The sequence below is a fragment of the Leptinotarsa decemlineata genome, unplaced genomic scaffold (assembly GCF_025532065.1).
Source record: "Leptinotarsa decemlineata unplaced genomic scaffold, Ldec_3_MD MMD2_tig00001393_RagTag_RagTag, whole genome shotgun sequence".
Classification (NCBI taxonomy): Eukaryota; Metazoa; Arthropoda; class Insecta; order Coleoptera; family Chrysomelidae; genus Leptinotarsa; species Leptinotarsa decemlineata.
Genome location: NW_027412562.1, coordinates 1,636,859 through 1,662,956, shown reverse-complemented (window position 1 = coordinate 1,662,956; position 26,098 = coordinate 1,636,859). Strand labels below are relative to the sequence as shown.

Here is a 26,098-nt window from a genome sequence, read left to right as displayed (position 1 = left end):
ATGAGAGAAAATAAGTATTGCAAAAAGAAAAAATATTATAACACCAATTTGTTACGAACAAAAATTGTTGTAGGCTGAAATGAAAAAATTTATTGAATGAAATTGCACAATTACCAATAGTATGCAAGATATAAAAAGAAACTATGAAGATAAATGCCACAATATGAAAACTGAGCAATCAACCAACATTCAAATTTTCTGCCACATTCGAACAATCCTAACAGCATACAAATTCCAATTGCATCTCATCGAAAATCGCTACACTCTTTATTCCTATACAGAAATTATGCATCAGTGAATGCCTTCGCATAGCGTACATCGCGTGAAAAAAATTCCCGACTATCAGAGGGTGGTTATATTGATTTCTTATGACATCACGGGGGTTGCTAGGAGACTTAGCGCCGGCGCTCCGGTCTTCCTCAAAAGATCGACCCCTGGGCCAGCATTGCAGCCGTGAAGCTCGGTGCCATTAAGTCATAGTGGAAAATGTGCTAGTAATAATAGTAGTAGTAGTAAACCACCGCGAAAATGGGAACTGTGTTGAGTTTTTCGCCCAGGGAGCGACGGCCCGTTTACACCACGAGTTCTTCCACGGGAGACTTCACCCTGAACAACGTCTCCTACGAACAGTTGAACAACGTGAAGAACCGCGAGAGCAAGACGAACATCAGCATAACGAACTCTAACAACCACAACCTCTGCAACAACATCAACAACAATGAAAACGCGAGGATCATTTCTGAAAAGAACGCGTTGGAGAAGAACTTGAAAAAGCACTCGCTCTTCATCAACGCCTTGTCATGGAAGCGGTTCTCCACCACGAACAACAACAAGAAGAAGCTGGAGAACAACAAGAACAAGAACATCACGGTGTACAGGCAGCCCTTGGTCGACAACATGCACCCCGTCATAGACAAAAACAAAAACATCCACCAAAACAAAAACGGTTCGTTCTACTCGAATTCGAAGAGCTCCTCAGCCCTAGCCTTAGACATTGTTAGAGTTAATAACGCCAACAACAATACTAACAATCACGTTAATTGCGATAAAGTAGGTAATAAACAGGCTCTCCTGAGCCAGAATCTCAACTCCCAAAATCAGGTCGTCCCTGTGGCTGCTCCAAAGAAGACTGTCATTCAAGCTTCCACTTCAGAGCTGCTGAAGTGCCTGGGGATGTTCCTACACGCCAAATGCTACAAGCTGAGGGATTTTCAAGCCGGGGACGCTGTAATGTGGCTCAGGACAGTCGATAGAAGTCTGCTTCTGCAGGGATGGCAGGTAAATTGGATTTTCTATTTTCCTTTTCTCGATTTATTTTCATATTAATATTGCGTTCATGAGAGGGGTGAATGAACTTAGGGGGGCTCTATGCCCAATTATTGAAATGATATTCGAGGGTAGCGATGAATAAGATAAAATATCGAGGGCCTTGAGGGCCAAATATAGATGCATTTTTCAACGAGAAATGAGATACTTTCAAGTAAGATGTGTCACAAACAAGAGAACATTGGAAGCAAACAAACAATTCAAGTTTATCTCTTGAGGAAAATATGCATTTGTGATTCAGTCTAGTACCACTGATGATACCTTAGTGGGTCGAAACAGCGATGTATGGTGTTGGATCCCCATTACGTTATTTCGGAGCTCTAGTTTCCACTGTTTGAAATGGAGTTCAAGAAACTATTTTTTATTACTCAAATTATTTTGTCTTATTTTTTATCATAGTAAAATTTCAATTTCTAGGCGACTTTAACAAAATAATTACCTATAGAAAACTGTGTCTGCAGTGAAAATGGTCGCTGTGGCTGTCCCATAATATTTTTTTTTATGTAATGAGCATGTTAGTCAATTCAGCATTACTACTGATGATCCTTTTTTGTTATATAACTGATAAAAAGCTGATACTATTTTTGGTGAGTCTGCCTATTTTTTCGAAAGAACGAATTTTGCTGGACATTTTTTTGTTCCACTGCATAATACTTAAAACTTAGTTTTATGGTTATAAATAATTATCATCAATAAACATTATTACACAAGTCATTTATACATCCATATCATCATAAAGTAGCAGCATTTGATATTATGATTCACAGACTATTGAATATTGCACCTTTAGGAAGCAATTTTCAAATAGAACTGATTTTCATAAAACATGCTGCTTTCGTAAACGATTACGAAGTGGATATTATTGAATCAATTCTTTATAAAAAATTGCAGAAGCAAGCTATGAACCAGGCATATTCAGTTTCAAAGAGTGATAATAAACATTATGTTACTCTGACTAGTGATCCTACTGATATTATCGTTCGTTTATTAAAAGGCAAATAATAATTGGACGTAGCCTACAGAACAAATAATAATTTGAGTAAATTAATGAAAAACAATGAAGAAGCGAATATTATTGAATAAATTATTTTTTGAAAAATTGCAGAATCAAGCTATAAACCAGGTCAATCCAGTTTCAAAGAGTGATACTAAACATTATGTTACTCTGACTTACTTTGGTGATCCTACTGATATTAATGTCCGTTTTTTAAAAGGCAAATAGTTGGACGTAGCCTACAGAACAAATAATAATTTGAGAAAATTCATTACAAACAACCAAGAAGCGGGTGTTATTGAAAAAGTTCTTTATAAAAAAATGCAGCAACAAGCTATGAACCAGGTCTATCCAGTTTCAAAGAGTGTTACTGAACATTATACCGTGTTAGGAATCACACGTTAAAAGTTAAGACCTCGTTATTCCTTGGCTCGCACAAGTTTCTCAACTTCTGAGAGTTGTCGTTCGTATGGGAGCGACAGCTGATTAACGGGAAAACAGATTTTAAACAGATTATGTTACTCTGACTTACTTTGGTGATCCTACTGATATTACCGTTCGTTTTTTAAAAGGCAAATAATTGGACGTATCCTACAGAACAAATAATAATTTCAGTAAATTCGTTAAAAACAATAAAGAAGCGGGTGTTATGGAATACATTCTTTATAAAAAAGTGCAGAAACAAGCTATGAACCAGGTCTATCCAGTTTCAAAGAGTGATACTAAACATTATGTTACTCTGACTCACTTTGGTGATCCTACTGATATTTTCGTTCGTTTTTTAAAAGGCAAAAAAATTGGACGTAGCCTACTGAAAAAATAATAATTCGAGTAAGTTCATTGAAAACAATAAAGAAGCGGGTGTTATTGAATAAATTATTTATAAAGAAATGCAGAATAGACCATAGTAGTAGTTATTTGTATGAGAAGGTCAATTCAACATTTGCAACTCATCTTTATTGACATAGGGGTACAATCACGATTATAACGTATGACATTTGGAAGAGAAAGGTTCAAATTTCAACCTTTTGGAATGCATATAAATCAATAGATTGAAGAATTCGGGATTACTTCTCGACTGATCAAATAGACGTATTCCAAAAACACTTTATTGTGAGATTTTCACTAAATTGTTTTACAAAAACGCAACACGTGTTTCGCCATACAATGGCTTCATCTGGCGTGTCTTTCAACTAATTCTACACATTCAATACTAGATATATATATAGTTTATGGAGTACCTGAAATCAAAGTACCTGTAAACGAAGTACCTGAATTTTAAGTAGCTGATATTTTACCTGAGTTTCTAACGAATTAAATTACCTGCACTTATGTTCCATTTTCACATTTGAAAAAATATATTCAGTAACAGAGAGTTATTGAGTTCTAATTGATCATTCAGTAAATTACCCGAATTCCTGAATCTATTGATTTCTAAACATTCTAGATGATTAAGTTTCAAACTCTTCTCTTCTAAATGTAACACCTCGTACTCATGATTGAACTCGTGTCCTTCTGCTAAAAGATGGTTTGCAAATGTGGAATTGGTCTTTCTATTTACAAAACTACTCCTATGTTCTTTAATTCGTTGGAAAAATGTTCTTCCTGTTTGCCCAATATACAGTTTTGGACAGGAGCCACAAGTCAGCTTATATACTCCTGATCTATCCGACACCAAAGTTTTGTCCTTATTGTTTTTAATAAATTTACCTAGGTTATTATTCGTTCTATAAGCTACGTTTACGCCTTCTTTCTTCAAAAAACGGTAAGACATTGACATATGTGGGGAACCAAACAGGAATATTGCCCGTTTTTTGAAGAAAGAAGGCGTAAACGTAGCTTATAGAACGAATAATAACCTAAGTAAATTTATTAAAAACAATAAGGACAAAACTTTGGTGTCGGATAGATCAGGAGTATATAAGCTGACTTGTGGCTCCTGTCCAAAACTGTATATTGGGCAAACAGGAAGAACAGTTTTCCAACGAATTAAAGAACATAGGAGTAGTTTTGTAAATAGAAAGACCAATTCCACATTTGCAAACCATCTTTTAGCAGAAGGACACGAGTTCAATCATGAGTACGAGGTGTTACATTTAGAAGAGAAGAGTTTGAAACTTAATCATCTAGAATGTTTAGAAATCAATAGATTCAGGAATTCGGGTAATTTACTGAATGATCAATTAGAACTCAATAACTCTCCGTTACTGAATATATTTTTTCAAATGTGAAAATGGAACATAAGTGCAGGTAATTTAATTCGTTAGAAACTCAGGTAAAATATCAGCTACTTAAAATTCAGGTACTTCGTTTACAGGTACTTTGATTTCAGGTACTCCATAAACTATATATATATATTTAGTATTGAATGTGTAGAATTAGTTGAAAGACACGCCAGATGAAGCCATTGTATGGCGAAACACGTGTTGCGTTTTTGTAAAACAATTTAGTGAAAATCTCACAATAAAGTGTTTTTGGAATACGTTAGTTATGGATTTTCATCAAGTATCGGCCGATTCCATCATATGATCAAATAGATTTGAATCATTTCCCTTTGTTGAATTCAGTTTGCACCGAGAAAATGGCTAATTAGAATAGATCGTAAAAGTAGGTATAATGATGTCTCAGGTAAAAATTATATCTCAACTTTCCAGTTTTATGAGTTGTTCCTAGAAAGGTAAATAGTTCAGGTAATGAATTCAGGTAATGACACAGAATTTATTTAGACAGTTACTGTTGAGTGGAATTCTCACAATGAAGTGTTTTTTAAATACGAAATGATTATTTGCTAGCTTTTCTCGAAATTTAAATTGACATTTCTTGTCGCATCATGTTTAGTTTTATGTACTCTACAAGGAAGTTTCTATTCGTAGACTGAAAAGATTATACCTGAACGATTTGTCAAACTAATCCATTTACAGTTCTAACAAACGTGATGAAATTACAGCCAGTGTAAAGAACGAGTCCAGTTTATCGATTTTTAATATTCAGTTATTTATAACACAGCCTTTCACAACAAAGCAGTTGGAATGAATGGGGCTGATTTATTATTGATTGATTCTTTAATAGGTTTGATTTGAATCATCAATGAAAAGGGTTTCCCACCAAATTTATCTTTGAAATTGTGAAAAAATCGAAATCTAGTAAGTGGATTCATGTGATGATTGTCAGACCGATGATCCCTTATGGTGCAATTGCCTAAGGCAATTTACAGAAAACGGCCCGAGCGAAGCTCTCTCGCTTACAGAGACAGGCTTGCCTGGCCATCAGTGGTGCCATCAGTACCACACCGTCAGCGGCCATGGAGATCCTTCTAGATCTACCTCCTCTCCACATTCTTCTGAAGAGAGGCTAGATTCAGCGGTCGTCACACTTTTCTGGCCAAGGGCCACACAGGACAATGTGGGTGTCAGCGCCGGGCCGCTTCACATTAGGTCGCACAACAACCGCGCGTCACTTTGTAGTAAGGAAGTCGCGCGGCAGCCGCGCGACCTAATGTGAAGGCACTCTAAGAGCGTTTACACACTTGCTTAACCACCTGATGGCTGTATGTAAGATAACATCGCTATAATTATAGCTTGTAATTCGTCAAGAAAGTCATTCAATTTTCGATGATTCACTTAGCGGGCATGAATAACATTTATAATACTTACATCTTTCAATTTGTTTTTTGAAATTTCACATGCCAAAATGTCTTGACGCAGCAAGTCATGAATAGGCAACAAATTAGGTATATTCCATTCCTTCTTCATTAAAGCAATCAAACCATTAATTGCACCCACCATTGACAGACAACTATCAGTACACACTGAAATCAACTTTTTCACAGGTATTTTGTGTTTTTTCACAAATTCTTTTAGAACTTCCTTAAAATCACAACCTCTCGTATGACCCTTCATGGTAATTACTACTAAGAAGTCTTCTTCTATGATTCTGTCCATTTGGGCAGTACCGAAAAAATAATGAGCACTGAGACATAGAAGTTATATCCGTACTGGAATCACAAGCAAGACTGCTTGTGATTCCAGTACGTTCAAGTTCGTCAATTAATGCCTCAAGCAAATTTTTTCAAATATCTTCAACATGGCGGCGACAGGTGGATTCAGAAAGTGTAGGGGAGAACATGCGGCCCGCGGGCCTCAATTTGACGACCACGGGGCTAGATGGACTGCATACAGACTTGTGCACATTGCCAATTGCACAAATCAATTTAATGCAGAGTGCAACAGACTGTTGGTTGACACTGGAAGTCACAGCATTCTGGAAATGACCTATGACTTTATGCCTGCAACTGTCAACTACGAACTGCCTCATAAAGTACTATTTCTGAGTAGAAAGGACTTGATCCTCCGAAAGAAGGAAATATTATTAAGAGCAGATAGTTGTTGGCTCACAGGTGGATCAAAACCACCTTCCGGTTCTAGTGCAGGTGTTTTTAGTCGCAGACCCAGGACAGAGATATCTACCTGCCTAGGAACTTATGCGATTGTATTTTAAGCGGAAATTTACGCTATCGAATTGTGTGGGGAGAGATTGGATAAATCCAACCTCATACACAAGTCAATAAAAATATTCTCGGACAGTCAAGCGGCATTGCAAGCTCTTGGCTCCTACCGAGCAACGTCTAAATTGGTAGCAAATTGCCAAAAACGACCCTCATCGATAAGAAGACTCAACAGATAGTCTCTGGTCTGGATTCCTGGCCATACTGGCCTGGAAGGCAATGAAGCTGCTGACTCCCTTGGAAAGGAAAGTGCTGCACGCAGTGTCATTGGACCAGAACCTGTCATCGCTTTAGGCTTTGGGCTTTGCCAAACAAACATTGAACACCTGGACGACAAGAAGATTTATGGACTTCTGGCAGAATCTCCCAGGATTGGCTCGCTCCAAGGCGTTGATTCACCTTCGAAGCTTGATACCAAACAGTTGTTGGACTACAGTGTGGATGAACTGCGGTGTCTAACAGGCTTTCTTACAGGTCACTATCATTTGAATCATCATATGCAGAGACTCGGACTGTCGGAAGACAGTGTGTGTCGCCTCTGTTTGGAAAATGAAACAGAAGAGGACATAATTTGTGCCTGCCCCGCTGGGGACCGAATCAGGTTCTTTGACTTCGGGAGATCCGTACTCTCACCATCTGACCTGAAAGACCTCTCACTAGACGAACTAATCGGCTTCGTTAAGAAGCTGGGTTTATTTGGTCGAGTGTGAATAGGTGTGAGCCACAATAAACCCTTGCGGGTTGCGGTGAAGGGTCAAATAGATCCACTCACTTCAGACCTAACCTAAACGTCTGTCGAAAAACAACTACTCACTCGGCTATTACCACGCTGGAATTAGAATTATTTCCGACAGACATTTAAACAAGATTCCTCACAAAGGTTAGTCTCGCAGATATTTCTTGTTCATCCAGCAGCAGGACCCTGCTGAAATTATTCGAATAGATCACCTGTAGATCGCGGTTTCGAGGCATTACCTCGCGTATAGGAAAGATCCTACCCAGCCAGCAATGTGTCTAAGACTCGATTAATTTCAACACGGCTCCGCTACATATATGAGACCTTCGTCTGAGAGAAAGATTGTTAAGTAGTAACAATTTCAGCATGGTTTTGCTGCTAGCCTCTGTGAGGAATTTTGCATAAATGTCTGTCTGATATAATTCAATATCCAGCATGGTATTAATCGGGGAAGTAGTTGACGTTAAACACACCCTACTGTGTAGGTAGTTGGGAGAGATTAATAAGTATTTCGAACTGGATATTTACAATCAAAACTTTCTGTGCAGGACATTTGGTGCAATTTAAGTTCAATAATATGCGGCTGATCATCTGAATTGAGTGAACAAGTCATACATTTTGTTTTTTTTCACATTTAAACTCGATGCATTATCCAGCCAGCTAATAATTTTTCTCAGATTTACTTTACTTTCACCAGTGAAGTTCATGGATGTAGTAACATCATAACAATCATTAATCTGCGTCATTGCGTTCATGTTAGCAAGAAGAAGGATCGGGCCAAGTAATGTTCTCTGAGGTATACCGACATTGATTTGTTATATTGCACTGAGCTTGCTACCAATTTCAACAGTTTTTGTTCGTTCTTTCAAATAATCCCGCACCAGTTCCAAAGCATGACCTCTAATTACTACCAAAGTTTTATTTCTTGCGAGTCTAATAATAAAAAATCCATACATCGCTGAACTCAATATTCCTTGCAACCCCCTCCTTTTCCTGCTGAAAATGCTATGTCTCCAGAGGTTTCTAGGGGTGTATCGCTGGGGGCGATTCTGCGTCGCCAGCAGATTATTTCCCTCACTTCCCGCAGAGAAAACATTTCATCATAAATATAAACTGATTTATTTATTCGGTATAACCTATCATATTACAGCAAAAACTGCGTAATATTTTCTGGGAGGGTTTAATTCCCGAGCGAAAAAGTCTTTGGTTTTATTGGATTTCATGTCACACAAACGGAGCTCTAGTGGATAGATATTCTCTGTGGTATAGACGGAAAACTTTCAAATGTCAAAAGTCACAGTGTTGAACATGATTCTATATAAAGGGTAGTGGCTCGTCGATACAACATAACCGATGAATATTTCATATTATAAATGCACTCAGTTTCATTCTTCAGAATTTTCTTGGGGCCTGCAAAATTCCAAAACGTTTCCTCAATTTCATTTGTACTGAAATAATGTTTCACCCCCTAGCCCCAAGGGTGATGTTGGCTTCCCTATCGAAGGGTAACGGGAAGACACCCTAATACTTTCATGGATTATTAAAAGTTCAGGAAGTTGTATCAGCAAATCTTGAATTTTCAGTCAGAAGTAAAGATACATCGGATATATTGAGTTCTGTAATTAGTGATGAAGTTAGTGATGAAGTTAGTGAATTTTATCACCTACTCAACACCTACAATTAATTTCTACTCTACAATTTTTTTTAATTGTTAACTACTAATTGCTAATTTTGTTTTAACTTGTACTGTACAGAATTGCTGATTACACTGGACCAAAATTTATTCAGTAAAGCAAGTCTCTGGACTAGAGTTTCAACTAGTCTATATTGTCAACCCCAATCTGCTGTTTTCAAGTGAATGAAACCAGTGTTTTGTCAATTTCATATTTTTTTGCAAAATCTTCTTGGGAATGCGCGAATTTTCAAACATTTCATTATTTCAATATTGAACATTAGGTTCCCAAGGTTCTATCCTTAGACCACTTTTATTACTTTTCTGTAATAATGAGATAAATACTCTAGCCAAAAATGCTTATAGAGCCATCCACCTGATTGGAGACGCGAACATCACTTGCAGATAGTCTGGAACATCGAAGATCTTGTGATCATTGTTAACTCGCCTTATTTTGATATTGTTATTCAATTATTGCTATTCCCAGGTTGATTTGAAAAACAGTTTTGGCCGATACTCCGCTTATTCACCTTCATAACGAAAGTTGTTGTTTTTTTTGTCAGTTTCTATTGAACTTTTTATGGTGAATAAAACGTATTATTATTATTATCATTACTCTCTGCAGTAGTCTCTTATAGGAAGAGAATGTTATAAATATCTACACGGTAACTTATCTTTCCTATTCGAGAAATTATTTTTCCTACGAAAGTTTCCCAATTTTTTTTCGTATAAAGATAGAAAAGTAAAAAACCAATTTTTTTTAAAAATTATGTACCCTCTTTTCTAATGCTGCAAAAGCAATGTTGAATCAATGCCAAAGAAACACATTCCCTCCTAAATATCCCTGAATTGATTTACTGTTTTGAAGCACAGCAAAAAGTTGGAGATTGTTTGTTTCTCTGCAACTTTTTGGGTTCTTCGGTTGATTCCTACTTTTTTGGCCCTCTAGCTTGAAGTATTAGAATTAATAACACAACTGAGAAATCTGTTTTCAAATCTGTTTTTCCGTTAACCAACTGTCGCACCCCTACGAACGACAACCCTCAGAAGTCAAAACTTGTGCGAGCTAAGAATTAACGTGATCTTACCTTTTAACGTGTGATTTCTAACACGGGTTGGACGATATCAAGTGAAAATCGATCGTTCAGACTAGGGCTTGTACCACCGACCAACACGGCAGTCAATTCGAGTGAGTGAACAAAGCACCCACGTCGAACCGCCTGGATACCAACCGACCAATATCAACTTAACCCCTTTGATATGCAAAATCTATTTTTGTCGATTTGTGAAACTTCTGTTTAGATGAGGAATTTCCTCTAAGTAGATACCAATCCCAGAGGATCTAGATCTTTCTGGTCGGTAGCTAAAGCTGTTAATCAGAACTTTACAAAATCCACAATTCCACCACCAACACAAGCGGACGGTTCAATTGAAACAACAGCTCCAAACCTGAGGAATTTATATTATTGGAGACAGGTCAGACAATTCCGATTTCTGCTTCGATGAGTTTGTTGGGAGTTGAAATGGACACCAATACGTCTCGGAACAATCATGTCATTGGAATTGCAAAGGCTGCTTCTCAAAAGTTTGGAATACTGTTCCGCACCAGAAAACTGTACACACGTCAGCAAATTTTGATGCCTTATAAAGCGAAGATCACACCTTTGGAGTATTGTTCTCATGTATGGGGCTTTGCCCCCAAATATATCTTGAAGTTGCTGGATTTCATCCAGAAAAGAGCCATTCGCCTGGAGACGCGAACATCACGTGCAATCTTGATAGCCTGGAACATCGAAGAAAGATTAAAGATTTGTCTCTCTTCTATAGATACTTCCACGAGAGGTGTTCAAGTGATTTTGCACATTTGATTCCACCAAGATGTATACGTTTGAAAATGTCCTTATAGGACGAAACTTACGTTAGTTACAAATAAAAGTGGTAAAAAACATAGAAAAGTTTCAATTCGCCAAGGAAACACCTTTCCTCCTCAATAACCCTGAATTGATTTACTGTTTTGAAGCATAGCAAAAAGTTGAAGAATATTGTTTGTTCCTCTACACCTTTTTTGTGTTCTTTGGTTGATTCCTACAATTTTTGTCCACTAAGTTTGTAATACTGAATTAATCACATAACTTTGATATGCAGAATCTACTTTTGTCGATTTGTGAAACTTCTGTTCACAGGAGAATTTTCCATTAAGCACAGGAAAATCGTGCTACTCCATCATGCCGTTAAATAAACAAAATTTTTCGTTTTCCTTAATGCGGAGTGGCAAAAGCAATGTCTGGAAACCTTTCAATTATCCATTCTATGTTGAACAGCAGAAATTCAGTGTGAAAATATCTTCGAATGAAATGCGATCTGATTAATTCCTGGAAAATCCCGGAAACTCCGATCCGTCATAATCCCCCCGAAAGTGTATGCTTATCTTCATAATCGTCCATGGAATAGGATTTTACCACTTCAAATATAATTGCGACCTCAGACGGACGCCATTCATGAAGGATCGATGATCGCAGGGCAGTGGCCCAGTGAAGTCGTGCTCGGTCAAACACGAGGATAACGGGAGCCCGTTTGGCTGAGTATCGCTGTTTTTCAGGAAGTTGAGCGTCCAGGGTGGGACCGGCCGGAAGGGCCCGTTACGCGAGTGGTTGGCCACATGACTGGGATGAGGGTGAATGTGATGCTATCAGATAACGTTGAAAACTCATATCATTTATTTTCAACAATATATGTTTTTTGATGAATAGTCACAACAAAAGCATAAGTTTTGAAAAGAGATGAACCTTCTGCTGAACTTAAACCAATTGTAGTGTTTTCAGAGATATACCGAATTTACAATCTACATCTGACTGATGAAACCTGCAGGAATTGAAGTGAATTATTTCTAGTCTACTTTTTTTAAGGACACAAAACACAAGTACTACAGGAAAATCATAAGGCGTTTGATTTGAATCGCTGGAGATTATTACCATTTGGAAAAACGGTCCTAGTGAGTTTGTTCCATATAAACGCAGTTCTCCAAATAAAAGAATTCTTAACCTTTCAGTAGTCGCGCGATTTTTGTAACAAGTTTAGTCGCGCAGTGTCTCTGAGACCGGGGTCCGTAATTTTTTTTTCAACAGTTTTTTTTTCATTTCAATGTTCAATGAGGCATAAATAACTTAATTAAATGATGTTTAATGAGTTTTGAGTTGATTTTTTTTTTCTCGTGTGTTGAAGGACAACTGAAAAAAAAGGATCTGAAAAATATAACATTTTATTGAAATACATAAATGAAAGAAAATAAAAAAAAATCTAAGAAAGTATAAAAAGAAACGAATATTCTAAGTCACATTTGACATGTGTAGCACTAAAACATGCAATTATTCAACCTCCATCGGGGGTTGTTTACACCCTGAACATTGTGGTGTGACATGTTCCAAAGCTAACAAAAAAATCTTTTTTTTCTATTTTTTCGCCATCCACATTCCTCACATCGACCTGGTGGAATATTGACTTCAACAGCAGTTGAAGATCATTTGCTAAATCGCGTAAAAATTTCTTCTTAAAATGTTGATGGTCGGATTATTCGCACAAAAAATTACTTGGGAATTAATGCCCCCTATATTCAGCATCAAATAAAAAACGACCATCGGCCATCGCCTGGTCCCTCTAGCACAATTGTACGAAGCACAGAGTTTGTCCACGATATCTACGCCTCCTTTGGTCTTGTTATAGTCTGTTATCATAACTGGTTTATTTAGATTATTTGTACTTTCATCGATCTCATCTTCTTTATGATAACTAGAAACCAGTAGTATATTTTTATTCTTTTTGGGTAAATAGGAAACTAAAGTACAGTTGGTCTGAATCCAAACATACTGGAGTGTGGTGGTCTAGGAACTGGTTTTGTGAATTGCAATGGCAGGCCTCTTCTATTTTTCTTTATTGTACCATATGAAGTTAATTTGAAATTTATTTGTAACTTGTCAACAAGAGGAATCGACATAAACCAGTTGTCCATAGTTACGTTTCGTCCACTGCCTGATATGTGACTCCACATCCTGGTAACTACATCTTCTGAAGCATTGGATATATTCCATCAGGTTGTGTACCAACGTAAACCTCCAGATTGCTTGTGTAAAATATTTTGCATCGCACAAGGCAAATAATTTTATACCATAGTTTGTTGGTTTTTTTGGCATATATTGGCGAAAGGCACATCTTCCGCGAAAAGCTGGAAGCATTTCATCTATAGTTACGAACTCAGAATGGTAATACCCTTTTACACAATGGGATACAAAGAGGTCAAATATCTTACGAATTGGTGCCAATTTATCCAACGCTCTTCTCTCTAGTCTAGGCTCAACATTGTCAAATTTTATATTTCTCCATAAAAATCTAAATCTTTGTAAAGACATCGTCAAATAAAAGATTTCAATTCCGTTTCCATCTTTTCTCCATAGATCTTCTAGATTCAATTTATTTCCTTTCATAATTCCAGCCATATAAAACTAATCCCAACAAAGCACGAATTTCAGTGACATCAGTTTTATTTGCATCTCTTTCCCTCGTATATTTAGTTTTTATTTTTTCTATAAAAAGGTTAGTGCACATAACAATTTCCGAAAGAATTTCTTCAGTGAAAAAGTGGTTCCATATTTCTAAGGGTCGCTTTAAAAGCCTTGTTGTTTGTATGGGGCCAGGTAGACGTTTTATAATATTTTCTTGTCGTGTTCTAATTGCTGTCCTTGGAGGTTTATGTTTTTTCCAATAAGTGTTGTATTTAGCTGTAACAAAAAGTACCAAACGTTACCTATAAAAGATGGACCTGTCATCTGGTAGTTATCATTATTTTCATCAGCATTGTCAATATCTTGTTCGGAGTCACTGCTATGTTCAGTGACTTCCTCGTGATCGGATTCATCTATGTCAGATTCATCGAATGGACTTCAGCATCATTAGTTTCCAAATCCTCTGATAATGTTTCCTCCAATAACCGTTGCAAACGTTCCTGTTATTTTTCATAAGAGGCCATGGCTAGAAAAGTGAAACAATGAAATAAATAACAAAAAAGTAAAGATTTCAGTTACTTACTTCACCCGTAAAAATTGTCACGCGAGTGGTCGCGCCGGACTGGGACACCGGTTTGATTTTTGTAGTCCGATACACAAACTCTACAACGATCAAACTTATACTGTTGATTCGTTCTTTCCGTCGCTACAGCTACTGCGAAAGATGGTTCTCCCACCATCTCCCTCGAATTGCTCAAATAGCTCAAAACCCGGTCTCGTAGACAGGTACGCGACTACTGGAAGGTTAAACAGTGAAGTTCAAGGTGTACTGGATCGAACCTCAAAACGATAAGCAATCACAGTCCGTGGCGTATTTCTGATGTGTACCACCCTTGGTGGAATCAAATGTGTCAAATCACTTGAACACCTCCCGTGAAAGTATCTATAAAAGAGAGACAAATCTCCAATCATTCTTCGATTTTCCAGACTATCACGGTTGCAGTGATGTTCTGTTCCCATTCAGGCGGATGGCCCTTTTCTGAATGGAATCCAGCAGCTTCAGGATATGCTTAGAGGTAGAGCTCCATACATAAGAATAATATTGCAAAAAAGGTCTGATCTGAGCTTTATGAAGCATCAAAAGTTGCTAAGGTGTGTATAGTTGCGTTCCAAGTTTTTGAGGAGCAACCTTTGCAATTCCAGCGACATGATTGTCCACCAATTGGTGTCTATTTTAATCACCAACAAACTTATCGAAGCAGAAAGCGAAATTGTCTGTCCTGACATTATTATATTCAGTTCGGAGACATTTATCTTTTTGGAGAAAACACGTGTTTGGATTTTCGTGGCATTGAATTGAATTTCGTTACTTTCCTCATTCGCATCCGCCGTCGATGTCCTGGAATCCAAATGTAATGTAACACGAGACAAGTGTCTGTCGTCGGTTAGAGCAATACATTGGATCCTTGGTTTTTCCAATAAGTCTTTGATATAAATTAAAAAAAAAGTTTGGAGACAATATGGATCCCTGGGGAACACCAGTGTTGATGGTAAAAGTATTCGAGAGATATCCATCGACGACTTGTAAATACAGACAAAATTGTTGTACATTGTAACCATAATTATGAATTTTTAATGACGTTCGGAATTGAAAATATTTTAAACTGAAAATTTCATAGAAATTCTAATTTTTCTTGGGTACGAAAATGTGAAAAACTATTTCATTTTGATCTGATATTAGAAGTAGATATACAGTGTGACCCATTTTCAATGGAAACACCCTCCTAAAATTTGAAGTTGTAAACCAATTTTAATAATTTTTTTTTGAAATGTCAAGTACTAGAAGGTCTACCTTGGGACAAAATTTGAAATGTTTATTAAAGTTTCAGGGCATACTACGATATTTTTTCTTAGTCGAAAATCGAAATTTTTTATTAGCGATTTTTTTATTGAAAAAATCACTACGCCACTGGATTCAGAGTGCCTCTAAACATCTGTGACCAAAATTTCATGAAAAAATATTCATTATTAACAAAGTTATGACAACTCAAAAATTCGAAAACTCACACAGCTAACAGTTACAAAAACACCCTATACAGATCGTCTTCGTATTAGCTGCGGCACGGTAAATAAAATAAAATAAAATATTCAATGAAACTGGTGCAGTATCAAAAATGATGTTAAAGAGTAATCCTGTACAAAGACGAAACAGAAATGACCGGAATGATCAAATCATTTTAGATTATTTCGGAAATAATCCTAATGCCAGTATAAGGAATGCCACTTTAGATTTGAATATTCCACGAGAAACTATTCGGAGATGTCTCAGGGCGAAGAATATTAAACCTTTCAAGCCAAAATTTTTATACACACTTCAAGAAGGCGACGAAGCAAGACGCCTGGAATATTGTTCCAGGCGGGGAATATTTAAACAATAGAAATTTCCTAAAAAATATTTTATATACCGACGAAGCCACTTTCACTACAAATGGAGTAGTGTCATCACAGAATTGTCGCTATTGGGCAGCGGATAATCCTAACTGGGTAATAGACTGTAAAAGCCAGTATTCCCAAAAATCAACGTCTGGTGTGGGATATTGAACGAACGAATTATTGGTCCTTTCTTTTTTGAGGAAATCATCATTGCGCAGAGGTTTCTAGAATTTTTAAACACAGAGTTTTGGGATATTCACGAGCTGCCAATCAATGAACGATCAAATTTAATTGTCCAGTTAGATGGGTGTTCAGTTCATTATGCCAGAGCTGTGAGGCAATGGCTTAACGAACATTTTCCAAACTGATGGATAGGCCGTGGTAGGCCGTTTATAGAGTGGCCACCCAGATCTATGGAAATTATGTGAAAGTTATGATGAAACTTGTGATCTAACTTTAAATCTGTATATGAATCTTCATGGTGGTATGAGTGCAATATTAAATGCAGCTCTATATCTCCCTATGTTAGTCTCGATAAACATGAACAAATTTGTTGAGATGTGACCATCGTATCTAGTTTTGCCAGAGTTTTGAGTTATTTGGAGATTAGTAAATCCAATTGGAATATCAGTGTTTATTGTAGTGGTGAGTCATTAATGATTCAATAGTTTGACATTTTAAATATTACTATTCATGACAATTTGATGACTTTGACAGATACGACTTTTGGACTAACTTATAATGCCTCACCATGAAATGAACTTGAGTCATATTTTTGTGAGACATACGACTTTTTGCCTTTGGAAGAATCATATACGACATATCAACTTGGGAAATGAACTAACCAAATGAATAAGTGATGTTTATTAGGATTAATTGGAAACAAAAAATCATGTATTCACAATATTTCGTGAGAACTGAGAATGGAAAATCAGTAAAATTCGTTTTTGATGATTGAAATATTTTATTAAAAAACTTCAATCTAATCCGGTTTCTTCTTCGGTCTCCGGTAACTCCTCCCAAAAGTTGAGTATATTTTTCGGTACAGATATCCTTTGTGATTTCTGAATCAAGTTATGTTTTCGAGTTGGGTTTATTCCTTTCGGAGTGGATCTGATTTGCGGCCGAGCTATTCCTTCTTTCAGAGCTTTCGCAGTTAGGAAACACAATTCGATTCACTCTCCATCAAACTTTGTTTTGTAAAATAGTTTTTTGGAACCTCTCACGAAATGTACTTCTCAAAACATAGATAATAGAGGTTTTGGCTCCGTTTTCTTTACTTTGAACCTGGATGAACAGTCTGTAACATCCAAAAAGTCATCTACATCCATGAAAATGCAGGTTGTACGTCCACTATTTGATATTTGAACACATGTTTTACAGTCTTCAAAATCTACGACTTTGCAATTCTGTTTTAATGACTTTTCCACTTGGTGATGTAATGAGTCAGCACTCATGAAAGTGTGACCAGTTTGAAGATATTAGAGTTTCCGTAAATTTATTGTTGTACATTCAGAATTATTGAAGTGAACTAAAAAAGAGTACAGAGCCCAGTTTTTATTCTGGGCTGCACAATTATCCATCCAAAGTGTTATTTTTTTGGCATCTCTGTGATAATAATAGAAATTTATTGAAAGTTGATATTATGTCAGATTGTGACCTTCCAGCACCTGAATATATTCACCAAAGTTCAGTTGCAATGTGAAATTGTCAATTTTGTCGTTTTCAAAAACAATGTTCAACAAATGTATGGAAGTGATCGCTAATATTATTCATAGAAATATGGAAGAGTACATTCACCACGTGTTGCAATAAAGAATAACTTGCACACACATAACCTCACTTCTGTTAAATTGAACAGGCGTAAGTATCACATTTTCAGCCAGATTTTGTACTCATCATATTCCAATTGAAGTCAACCTAAATCAAAAGTTGTATATTGAATTTTAAAGCAGTGTTACGACAATCTGACTCAGTGTATAGCAGATAGGATAATTCGACTATGTATTTGCCTATCAAATTCTATATGAATAGCAATAAGAGAAATCTCAACTTTCAGATAGGACGTCATGACTTAGCATTAACCAGATACGATACTTTGATTTAGTAACCGCTTGATATTCTCGAGATACGACAAATAGTGTATGTTATTTTAGGTATTTAGACTGGAGATACGACATTCTGACTTTGTTGCTTGGATAGGTTGTGTTCAATAGAAGCGAAATATTCGAAAACCTTGAAATGCAATTTTTGGTCAGTTACGAGCTTCTGTCTTAGCACGGCAGGTTACCTGTACGAAGTCGGTGAGGTATGCGAGCTTCCATCAAAAACGTTGCCTAAACCATTTGGATATAACGATATAATCTATACTACTATAACTATGAAAGTTTGTTCGGATTGATAATGAATGTATGCATGTTTGTGATTCTTTCACGCCTAGGCGACTGAACGGATTCATATGAAACTTTACATAATTACAGCTTATACATCAGAATAACATATAGGCTACAATTTACAGAGGTTTCGTGTAATTTTGGTAATAATATAACGATAAGTATTAAGTAAGTGGGAAAAATTCTTGCTCCCTGAGAGCTATCTTGGCGTGCGCGTACTTTTTCACAATGCACATTTTGGAATATCTATCAAATTCTTATGAAAATTGATACGATTGCGTTTCAATTATTTGATATAGATAAACTTTATCTCCTTCACTAAGTAATTTGAACGAATCGTTCGAAATATATCACGAAAAGATTAACTTGACGCAACACAGTAAGCCATTACGCGTCGCGTCTACTGTAAGACGACAAGAGACGATGCGCCTGGGCAGAGGGGTGGTCTAAGCAATGAAGCGCATTCTCGAAGCTATTCATTACTCAGTGCAGTTGGATTATTTTTTCAGTAACTGTATTTTAAAAGTAAAAATATAAATTACTAGCTCTTGCCCGCTTCTATATTAACGTACACCCGAAGATACTGAACCTACAATCTTGAAATATGCAGGTGGGTTCTTTGTATGGCGTAAATAAGCATCAAGAAAGGGAATCAGGAATTTCCACCCCCCAAGGGGAATAATGGGAGTTCAAAACTAACGAAATTAAATACACATATTTGTATTTGATTTCGTTAGTTTTGAAGTTGGCAACCTGAAGTTTTGGGTTAATAAAAAAAATATTGTTATTATTTCTTTAAACTTTAAACCAAATTCTACGCGGGCGAAGCCGTGGCCAACAACTAGTTTACAATATACGGTTCTTCTGTTAAAGGTCTACAAAAAGTTCCTGAAGGCGTATCACAGACCATATACCCTAGACGGTTCACGTAGGTTACTTCACCTTGAATCTCTTTTTTAGTACCGATACAAATCTTAAGATGGCACTGTAAATTTGTTATTTGGTTTTATGTCACGGACCCACATATATTCTTGTGGTTTGTGATGTATGTCAAAAATAAGAAGAAGAAGAACATGTGCATAATATATAAAAAAGATGGTCATGTGACTCGTGTTGTTGGTCTGTGGTGTTGTTGTCTGACTGTGTACCCTAGTGATTATTTATTTCGTTATTTTGATTGTTTTACAATGGTTTACCACAACAAATGTTGCGTTCCTTAATGCAAAAGTATATCTAGTATAAGACATGCGTTCCCTAATCCAGATAAAGATATAAATAGGTTCAAGAAATGGATGGATACTGGTAATTAATAACTTGGAACTGATGGAAATGGACCCAAAAGAAGTTTACGGTTCTAGAAGGCTGTGTGATAGTCATTTTGAGGCAAAATACATTTCTGCTTGGTCTCACAAGTTATTTGGGAACGCTGTTCCAACTCTAAATCTTCCTGGTGAGTAAAAATTTTAATTCGTGAAACTTGAATGAAACAGACTTTTTTATAGGTTCAACAGGCCCAAATGATGTATACTCCATCAACATCTAAGTCTTCAAATAGTTCTGCTCAAGAAAGTACTCAATTTAATGAATCAGTCATTGAACGAATTGAACGAATCTTCCCACAGTATTGAAGGTAATGAATATAAACATACAGACATATATCCAATTCTTTTGTGTAGAACTCGTGCAGAGTCAGTGTATTACTCTCTTTTTTCAACACTCTACATTTTAAAGGATAGAGATACATGAGTTCTGTCAAAAATTTCATATTCATATTGGCAAAAATTGATGCGTGAAATTCATTGGATAATAGCTCTTGGTATGAAATTAGCGCATAGCCGTAGTGCACCTTTTTCACCTCGATAGAATTATTTTAATGTAGTTTTAGTGTAACATTATCGTTATAACATTATTTTTGAATCAATAAAATTTGATCTCTTTTTTAGCTAATGCAGGCAGTCACCATATCAGTTACTGATATCAACTGGGATTGCAAAGCATACAATGACACCAAAAAAGAAAAAATGTATGGAGCACTGCAACAATTGCGTAAAAAGTATACCATGGCAAGAAACAAAAAAATCATTCCGGCGTAGATTGTTCGAAGCTGAACAATTTAAAAGAGCACATTTCCTCGAAGAAAATGTTGCCAAATTAAACAGTATGGCATCTATACTTATTCAATGTCAGCTGCGGGATTCTAAGCAACCTGAACATATAATCACACAAAATGTTCAATGTTGAAATGTTCTGGATAAAAAATCTATAATAATTCAGCTGTTTTTTTTAAACCTTATTGCCCTGCAACATAAAGCAGTGGTTAAGAATTTGTTCTAACTATAATTTTTACATTGTTTTTGTAAATTTCAGCGTATTGTTTGAAGTCCACACAACACTCAATATAAAGTGTAGTTTGAGACTCTAAACAATACGCTGAAATTTCCAAAAAACATTTGAATAAAATGAATATTCCAACTATATACAACATTTGAATATCCCGCGTCCGTCACAATGGTACTGATACAAATCTTCAGATGGCGCTTTTTTCTGTCTCTGTTGTTTAGCATTGCCGTAAACCGTCTAGGGTATATGGTCTGTGAGGCGTATAGTATATACGAGTAGTCCTGATGGACTTTACTCATTATAATGTTCATAATAATTGTAATTTTATTCAAACATATATTATTTCATTCCTTTGCGAGCATTCCTCATTATAATTGCTTCTACCCCTTATAATTCAAATTATTGTCTCAGGAGTTATAGTAAAATTGAAACCATCGCGCCACAAAACAAATATAAGCTGTCTCAAACCTATGACACGGAGAAATTACTTACGTTGTTTTTGTTCTATATTGATAGTATAAATTTTTATCACACATTTCACACATAGTTCTTTGGCAATGTATCAATTGACATAGATGACATAGCATGACATAGCTTTATTGTTTAAAATGATAACATTTTGTCGGCAAAGTCATTAGAACCAGAAGAATATAAAAGAGCCATTGAAAAAAGAGTTAACTTTACAAAATTCAAAAAAAAAAATAATGGAATTTTTGGACGAAAATAAAAATATTTATACACAAAATTGTATTGCGAAATGTAATCTGAGAAATATCAGAGAACCATTTAGGTACCTTGAGTGTTTCATTCTTAAAAATAGGCCTTATGTATGTTTTTAGTCTAAACTAGTATTCTGAAGTACTGAATTTATTCATTCATAAATTTCGTTACTTATCACTAATCAGAAATATCTTTATCTAATTTACACTTTTCGCAATAGACAAGGGCCTCATAAAGATCTGCCACCCAAAGCCTCGCAATGTGGGCCGCCACTGTTTGCGATTGGGGTGCGATACCTCTCAAAATAAGGCTACACTATATGGCCAGTTCAACCCTGTACGCTCCTGTTTGTGCAGGTGTGTGAACGAGGTCACCTCGTGGCAGGGAGTGGTCTGGAAATGTAGGTTGGGATGCTGGATGTTTGTTTTTTGCTTATTTATTGGATATTTCCAAAGCGGATTCCAGAGGATTTCCAGAACGTATGGATGTTTGTGGATGGAAATATTTTCTCTATTGAGTTAAGTTATTGCGCCATTTCTCGTAATACTGCCTCAACCCAATATTCCGAGTGGAAGAGAAGTTTATTGGGGCTGGGAAAGGAGTTTATTTTGTTAGGAAGTTGGGTAGTTCAGGGATAGAATTGAAATTCCTATGTTTGTATTATTGCTTGTTAATCAATGACAAAATGTTATAAATGCCTAACGTTAAAAGAGTGCTCCAACAAAATTTTGTGATTGCGTTATGATTTACCAAAGTTGATATTGGCGGGTGTTGAATACTTTGACGGGACACCCTATTTCTGCACCGCAAACGGGTTGCAAAAAACGATTCCATGAGCGTTTCGGTCATCCAGCTACCTGCAGTGACGTGGGTTTGGGTCTGATCTGTAGAGTAGGAAGGGGGATGTAGATTCACAGAACTTAGGCCACATGTGACCCATTGTACATCCTCCTGAAGAGTTATCCTCCTAGGTCATCGTCCATCCTATTCTTTCCAGGAAGGTGAACAGGTCATTAGAAGACATCTCCTTTATATTGGCAGGTGTAGGCCAAGACTCGCCGAACACACACTCTCTTCGGCAACCTTGAGGTATCTCATGGCGGCCACCGCGAAGGTTTTGGAAGGTGCAGCGATATCACTGTCGTTGCGCGGCTTTTTCAACCTTCTTGGGGTTCCCTCCGTGAAGGTGGACAAGTGAGGGAGCTTTCCTGCAGGAGTAGCCGGTTCCTTGCTTTTATTCAGGTGGAGACCTTGGCGTCCGCTGCAGGAAATGGCCTTGCTGTTGGAGGTGATCTGCTATGTCCAGCCTCATTCCAAGCGGTAAATTGGAGTGGACATTTCTGTTGATCTCCAGCCACCGTCTTAGATTGAGGTGAGCACTTCTGTCCAGCCTTGGGATTGGTTTTTGTTGTTTCTGTTTTTGTGTTGTTTAATTCATGTGTATTCCCACGAGTAGCAAAGGAAGAGTTGGTCGCCTCTGGCTAATTACAATTAGGTTTCGCTCAGTTCCCTGCTGCCATTCAGCGGTCGGCACGATTCCTTACACCTGGTAGGCTGGTCCAAGGTGGCATGTTTTGCAAAGGCTTTTGGGGGGCTTGAGTTTCCCTCACCCTACTTATTTCTGCCACTGAGCAGAAGCCTCTTTAGCCAATCATAAAACTCGGTTAATAAAAATTATCCAATACGAATCGCCAATTCTTCAGTCCACGTGGACTCTTTCGCAGCTGGTTCATTCTATGTATTGGTATTTTTGGCCTTTGAGAGTGCCGACAATTTTGAGTGTGCACAATACTGTTTACTTGACTATACCTAGTATAGTGAAAAGAAAATACATTTCGTGGGAGAAAAAATTGGTTTGTCTAGAAAATTTTGGGCTACGTGGAATAACTGTTCCCACATAAGCTGTAGACCTTCATTTTGCCTCAACTTTCCCATTCAACTGTTTTCAACGAGAAATCTAGTTCATGTGGGATACGTATAAAACATTTTCCACTCCTCAATTTCAACCCATTTCATTCCACGTACTTTGAATCGACTACAATTAATTATTCCTGTTATGAATACAATATCTTCCACCTCTTGTAATAATTGAACGTTGTGATAGAAATGAACTTTTTCCAATCTTTACCTGAAAGTTTTCTGTACTGGCCTTATATTCCTTCAGAAGTGAGGTTTCTGTAAAGAAGATGTTACTAAAACAATTGTTTTACAGGACGTCGCCTTCATCAATCCAGCCAACGTAGTTTTCGTATACATGCTGGTTCGGGACCTCGTCAGATCCGACATCGACTGCGAGCAGGACCTCCAAGCTGTAGTCCTCACCTGCCTCTACCTCTCCTACTCGTACATGGGCAACGAGATCTCATATCCCCTGAAGCCATTCCTCGTGGAAGACTCCAAAGAAAAGTTCTGGGACAGGTGTTTAGATATAGTTGACAGACTCTCCCCCAACATGTTGAGAATCAACGCAGAACCAGGGTACTTCACTGAAATTTTCACCGAACTTAAAGGTTGTGGTATTGGTAACATCGTGGCCAACAACATGGCAACGATGGCCAGCCAGACGGTACCGGTAGTGTCCTGTAATACCGGTTCGACCACGCCTGCTTGACGTAGGGAAGTGACAGTAGTGAAATTGAGCTTGGCAGAAATGCCTACGATACCTTGTGAAGTTTGAATAACGTTTTTTATCTTCCAAATAGTTACTCGATTCAATCGAAGAGCTCGGGTGTTGCTTGGCAAATTTGTCGTGTTTCGTGTGCCAAAGTTAGTAGTAGCAAAATGTTTCCGCGTACGGGAAATTTAGACGAGTTCTAGGAGCCGTGACATGACAAATTTGTTGGGGTACCACTTGGGTTAATTGTCAAAGACGGAGGGTTTTGATTGATGTGTGTTTGCAGTGAATGCGAATACTTGGCGTGACACCATTTCTAGCCACAATCCATTACGGTTTCATGAATTCTCCAAAGGGCGAGAGAAACAGGAATAGAAGGAGAACACAAGTGATTAATTTATAGGGTTAAAGCAGTGAGCATACATTTTGGTGTTAAAATGAGACGCCTAAGATACAATATATTTGGTCTGTGTCATGGGGATATCGCAAAACATAGGATGCTTAGAGGAGAATTGCTTAATTCAGAGATAATTGACACGGTGTTGAAAAAAATTCCCCTTACTTTCAAAGATATTCTCATTGCTCATACGTCTCCTTAAATTGAGGTAGTTTTGGTGCAACGTTTTGTTTGAGTAGCCACCATATACCTATTCCGTGAAAAAGTATATCCTGTAGAAAATAATATTTTTTACTGACAACACCGAGGTTCAAAGATGCCAAGTCACCGCCTACTACTTCAAGAAATAATAAAAAACTTTTTTAAGATTTAAATAATGTAGAATCATATTGTGCCGAACTTATTTATATCTCTGATATGTATCGTAATGATAGAACGTGAAATTTATTTTGCCATACTTTGTCGAATAGAGTCGAAACATTTTGACAAGATTCCGTTTTTTTTCCTTATTTTTGGAAAAAGACCAAATTTCTTGGTTCGGTGGAATTGTCCTATTTTCCTCCAATTCAATCTTTTTTGTATCTTTTATGATTCAGGAGAAATTCATGACGTCATCTTGGACCCTCTGTAAATTTTTTTGATATAAATCATAGTTCATATTAAGAAAAACAAACTATTTTCAAAAACATAGTTAATCCATAATTTTATCAGGATATTTGAGACAGGCATTTGAGGGACATCTTAATCCTCTATAACAATTCAAAATTTTCAACATTTACTTTTCGTGATAAAAGAAGTCGATGTTGAATAACTGAAAACTCTGTTTCTACATCCAAGAACATCATCAAAAAACAACAAAGTGTCGATAAAGTTAATAAAGACAATTCAAAAAGTGATTTGGTCGCCACCCAGTTCCATTCTATGATGAAATCAACTCCAATTACTTTCATGTATCATTCGAAATATTCGAAAAAATCTGTAAGTTTTCTGTCGTAGCTCTTATAGAATTGAAGGTTTCTACACTCTACTGCTCTACTGTATTCCTGTAAAAAGAAATGTGAAAAAACATGCCTCATTTTTAGGACACAATATGGAGGTTACGTCGTCTTGCTGAAACGTTACTTTTATTTTGAATTTTTTATTTGATTCACATATCGATGGTTTAATTTGATTCATTGAGATGACGGAACATTGAGATAACGGAACAACTACTACCCTGGCTAATGTTTTCTGATATCAGTTCATTACCCTACAGTGTAGGGAGTTGAGACTGGCCTGAACGCATTGTTCCTTTAGAAGATTTGATTTATAGCTGGTCTTCAAGTATGCCCACTGACGAGAGGCCAAACAGCTCGAAACCGGTCTGCAAGTGTGTTCCAGTAATTGAAAATCTGTTGCGGTAGTTGCTTTACCAACAGCATATGCAGGAATACCTTCAGTGAAGAATCCTGGAATGACACTTGTCGGATATAA

At 36.9% G+C, this 26,098-nt stretch overlaps 1 protein-coding gene across 1 annotated transcript; it reads left to right on the top strand.

Moving 5' to 3' along the window:
• Positions 1-463: 463 nt before the first annotated feature.
• Positions 464-24,737, top strand: Cdk5alpha (Cdk5 activator-like protein). The gene is made up of 2 exons (XM_074176075.1): positions 464-1,278; positions 23,827-24,737. Exons 1-2 carry the CDS (start codon positions 529-531, stop codon positions 24,223-24,225), a joined length of 1,149 nt encoding a protein of 382 aa, XP_074032176.1. The 5' UTR covers positions 464-528; the 3' UTR covers positions 24,226-24,737.
• Positions 24,738-26,098: the final 1,361 nt, after the last annotated feature.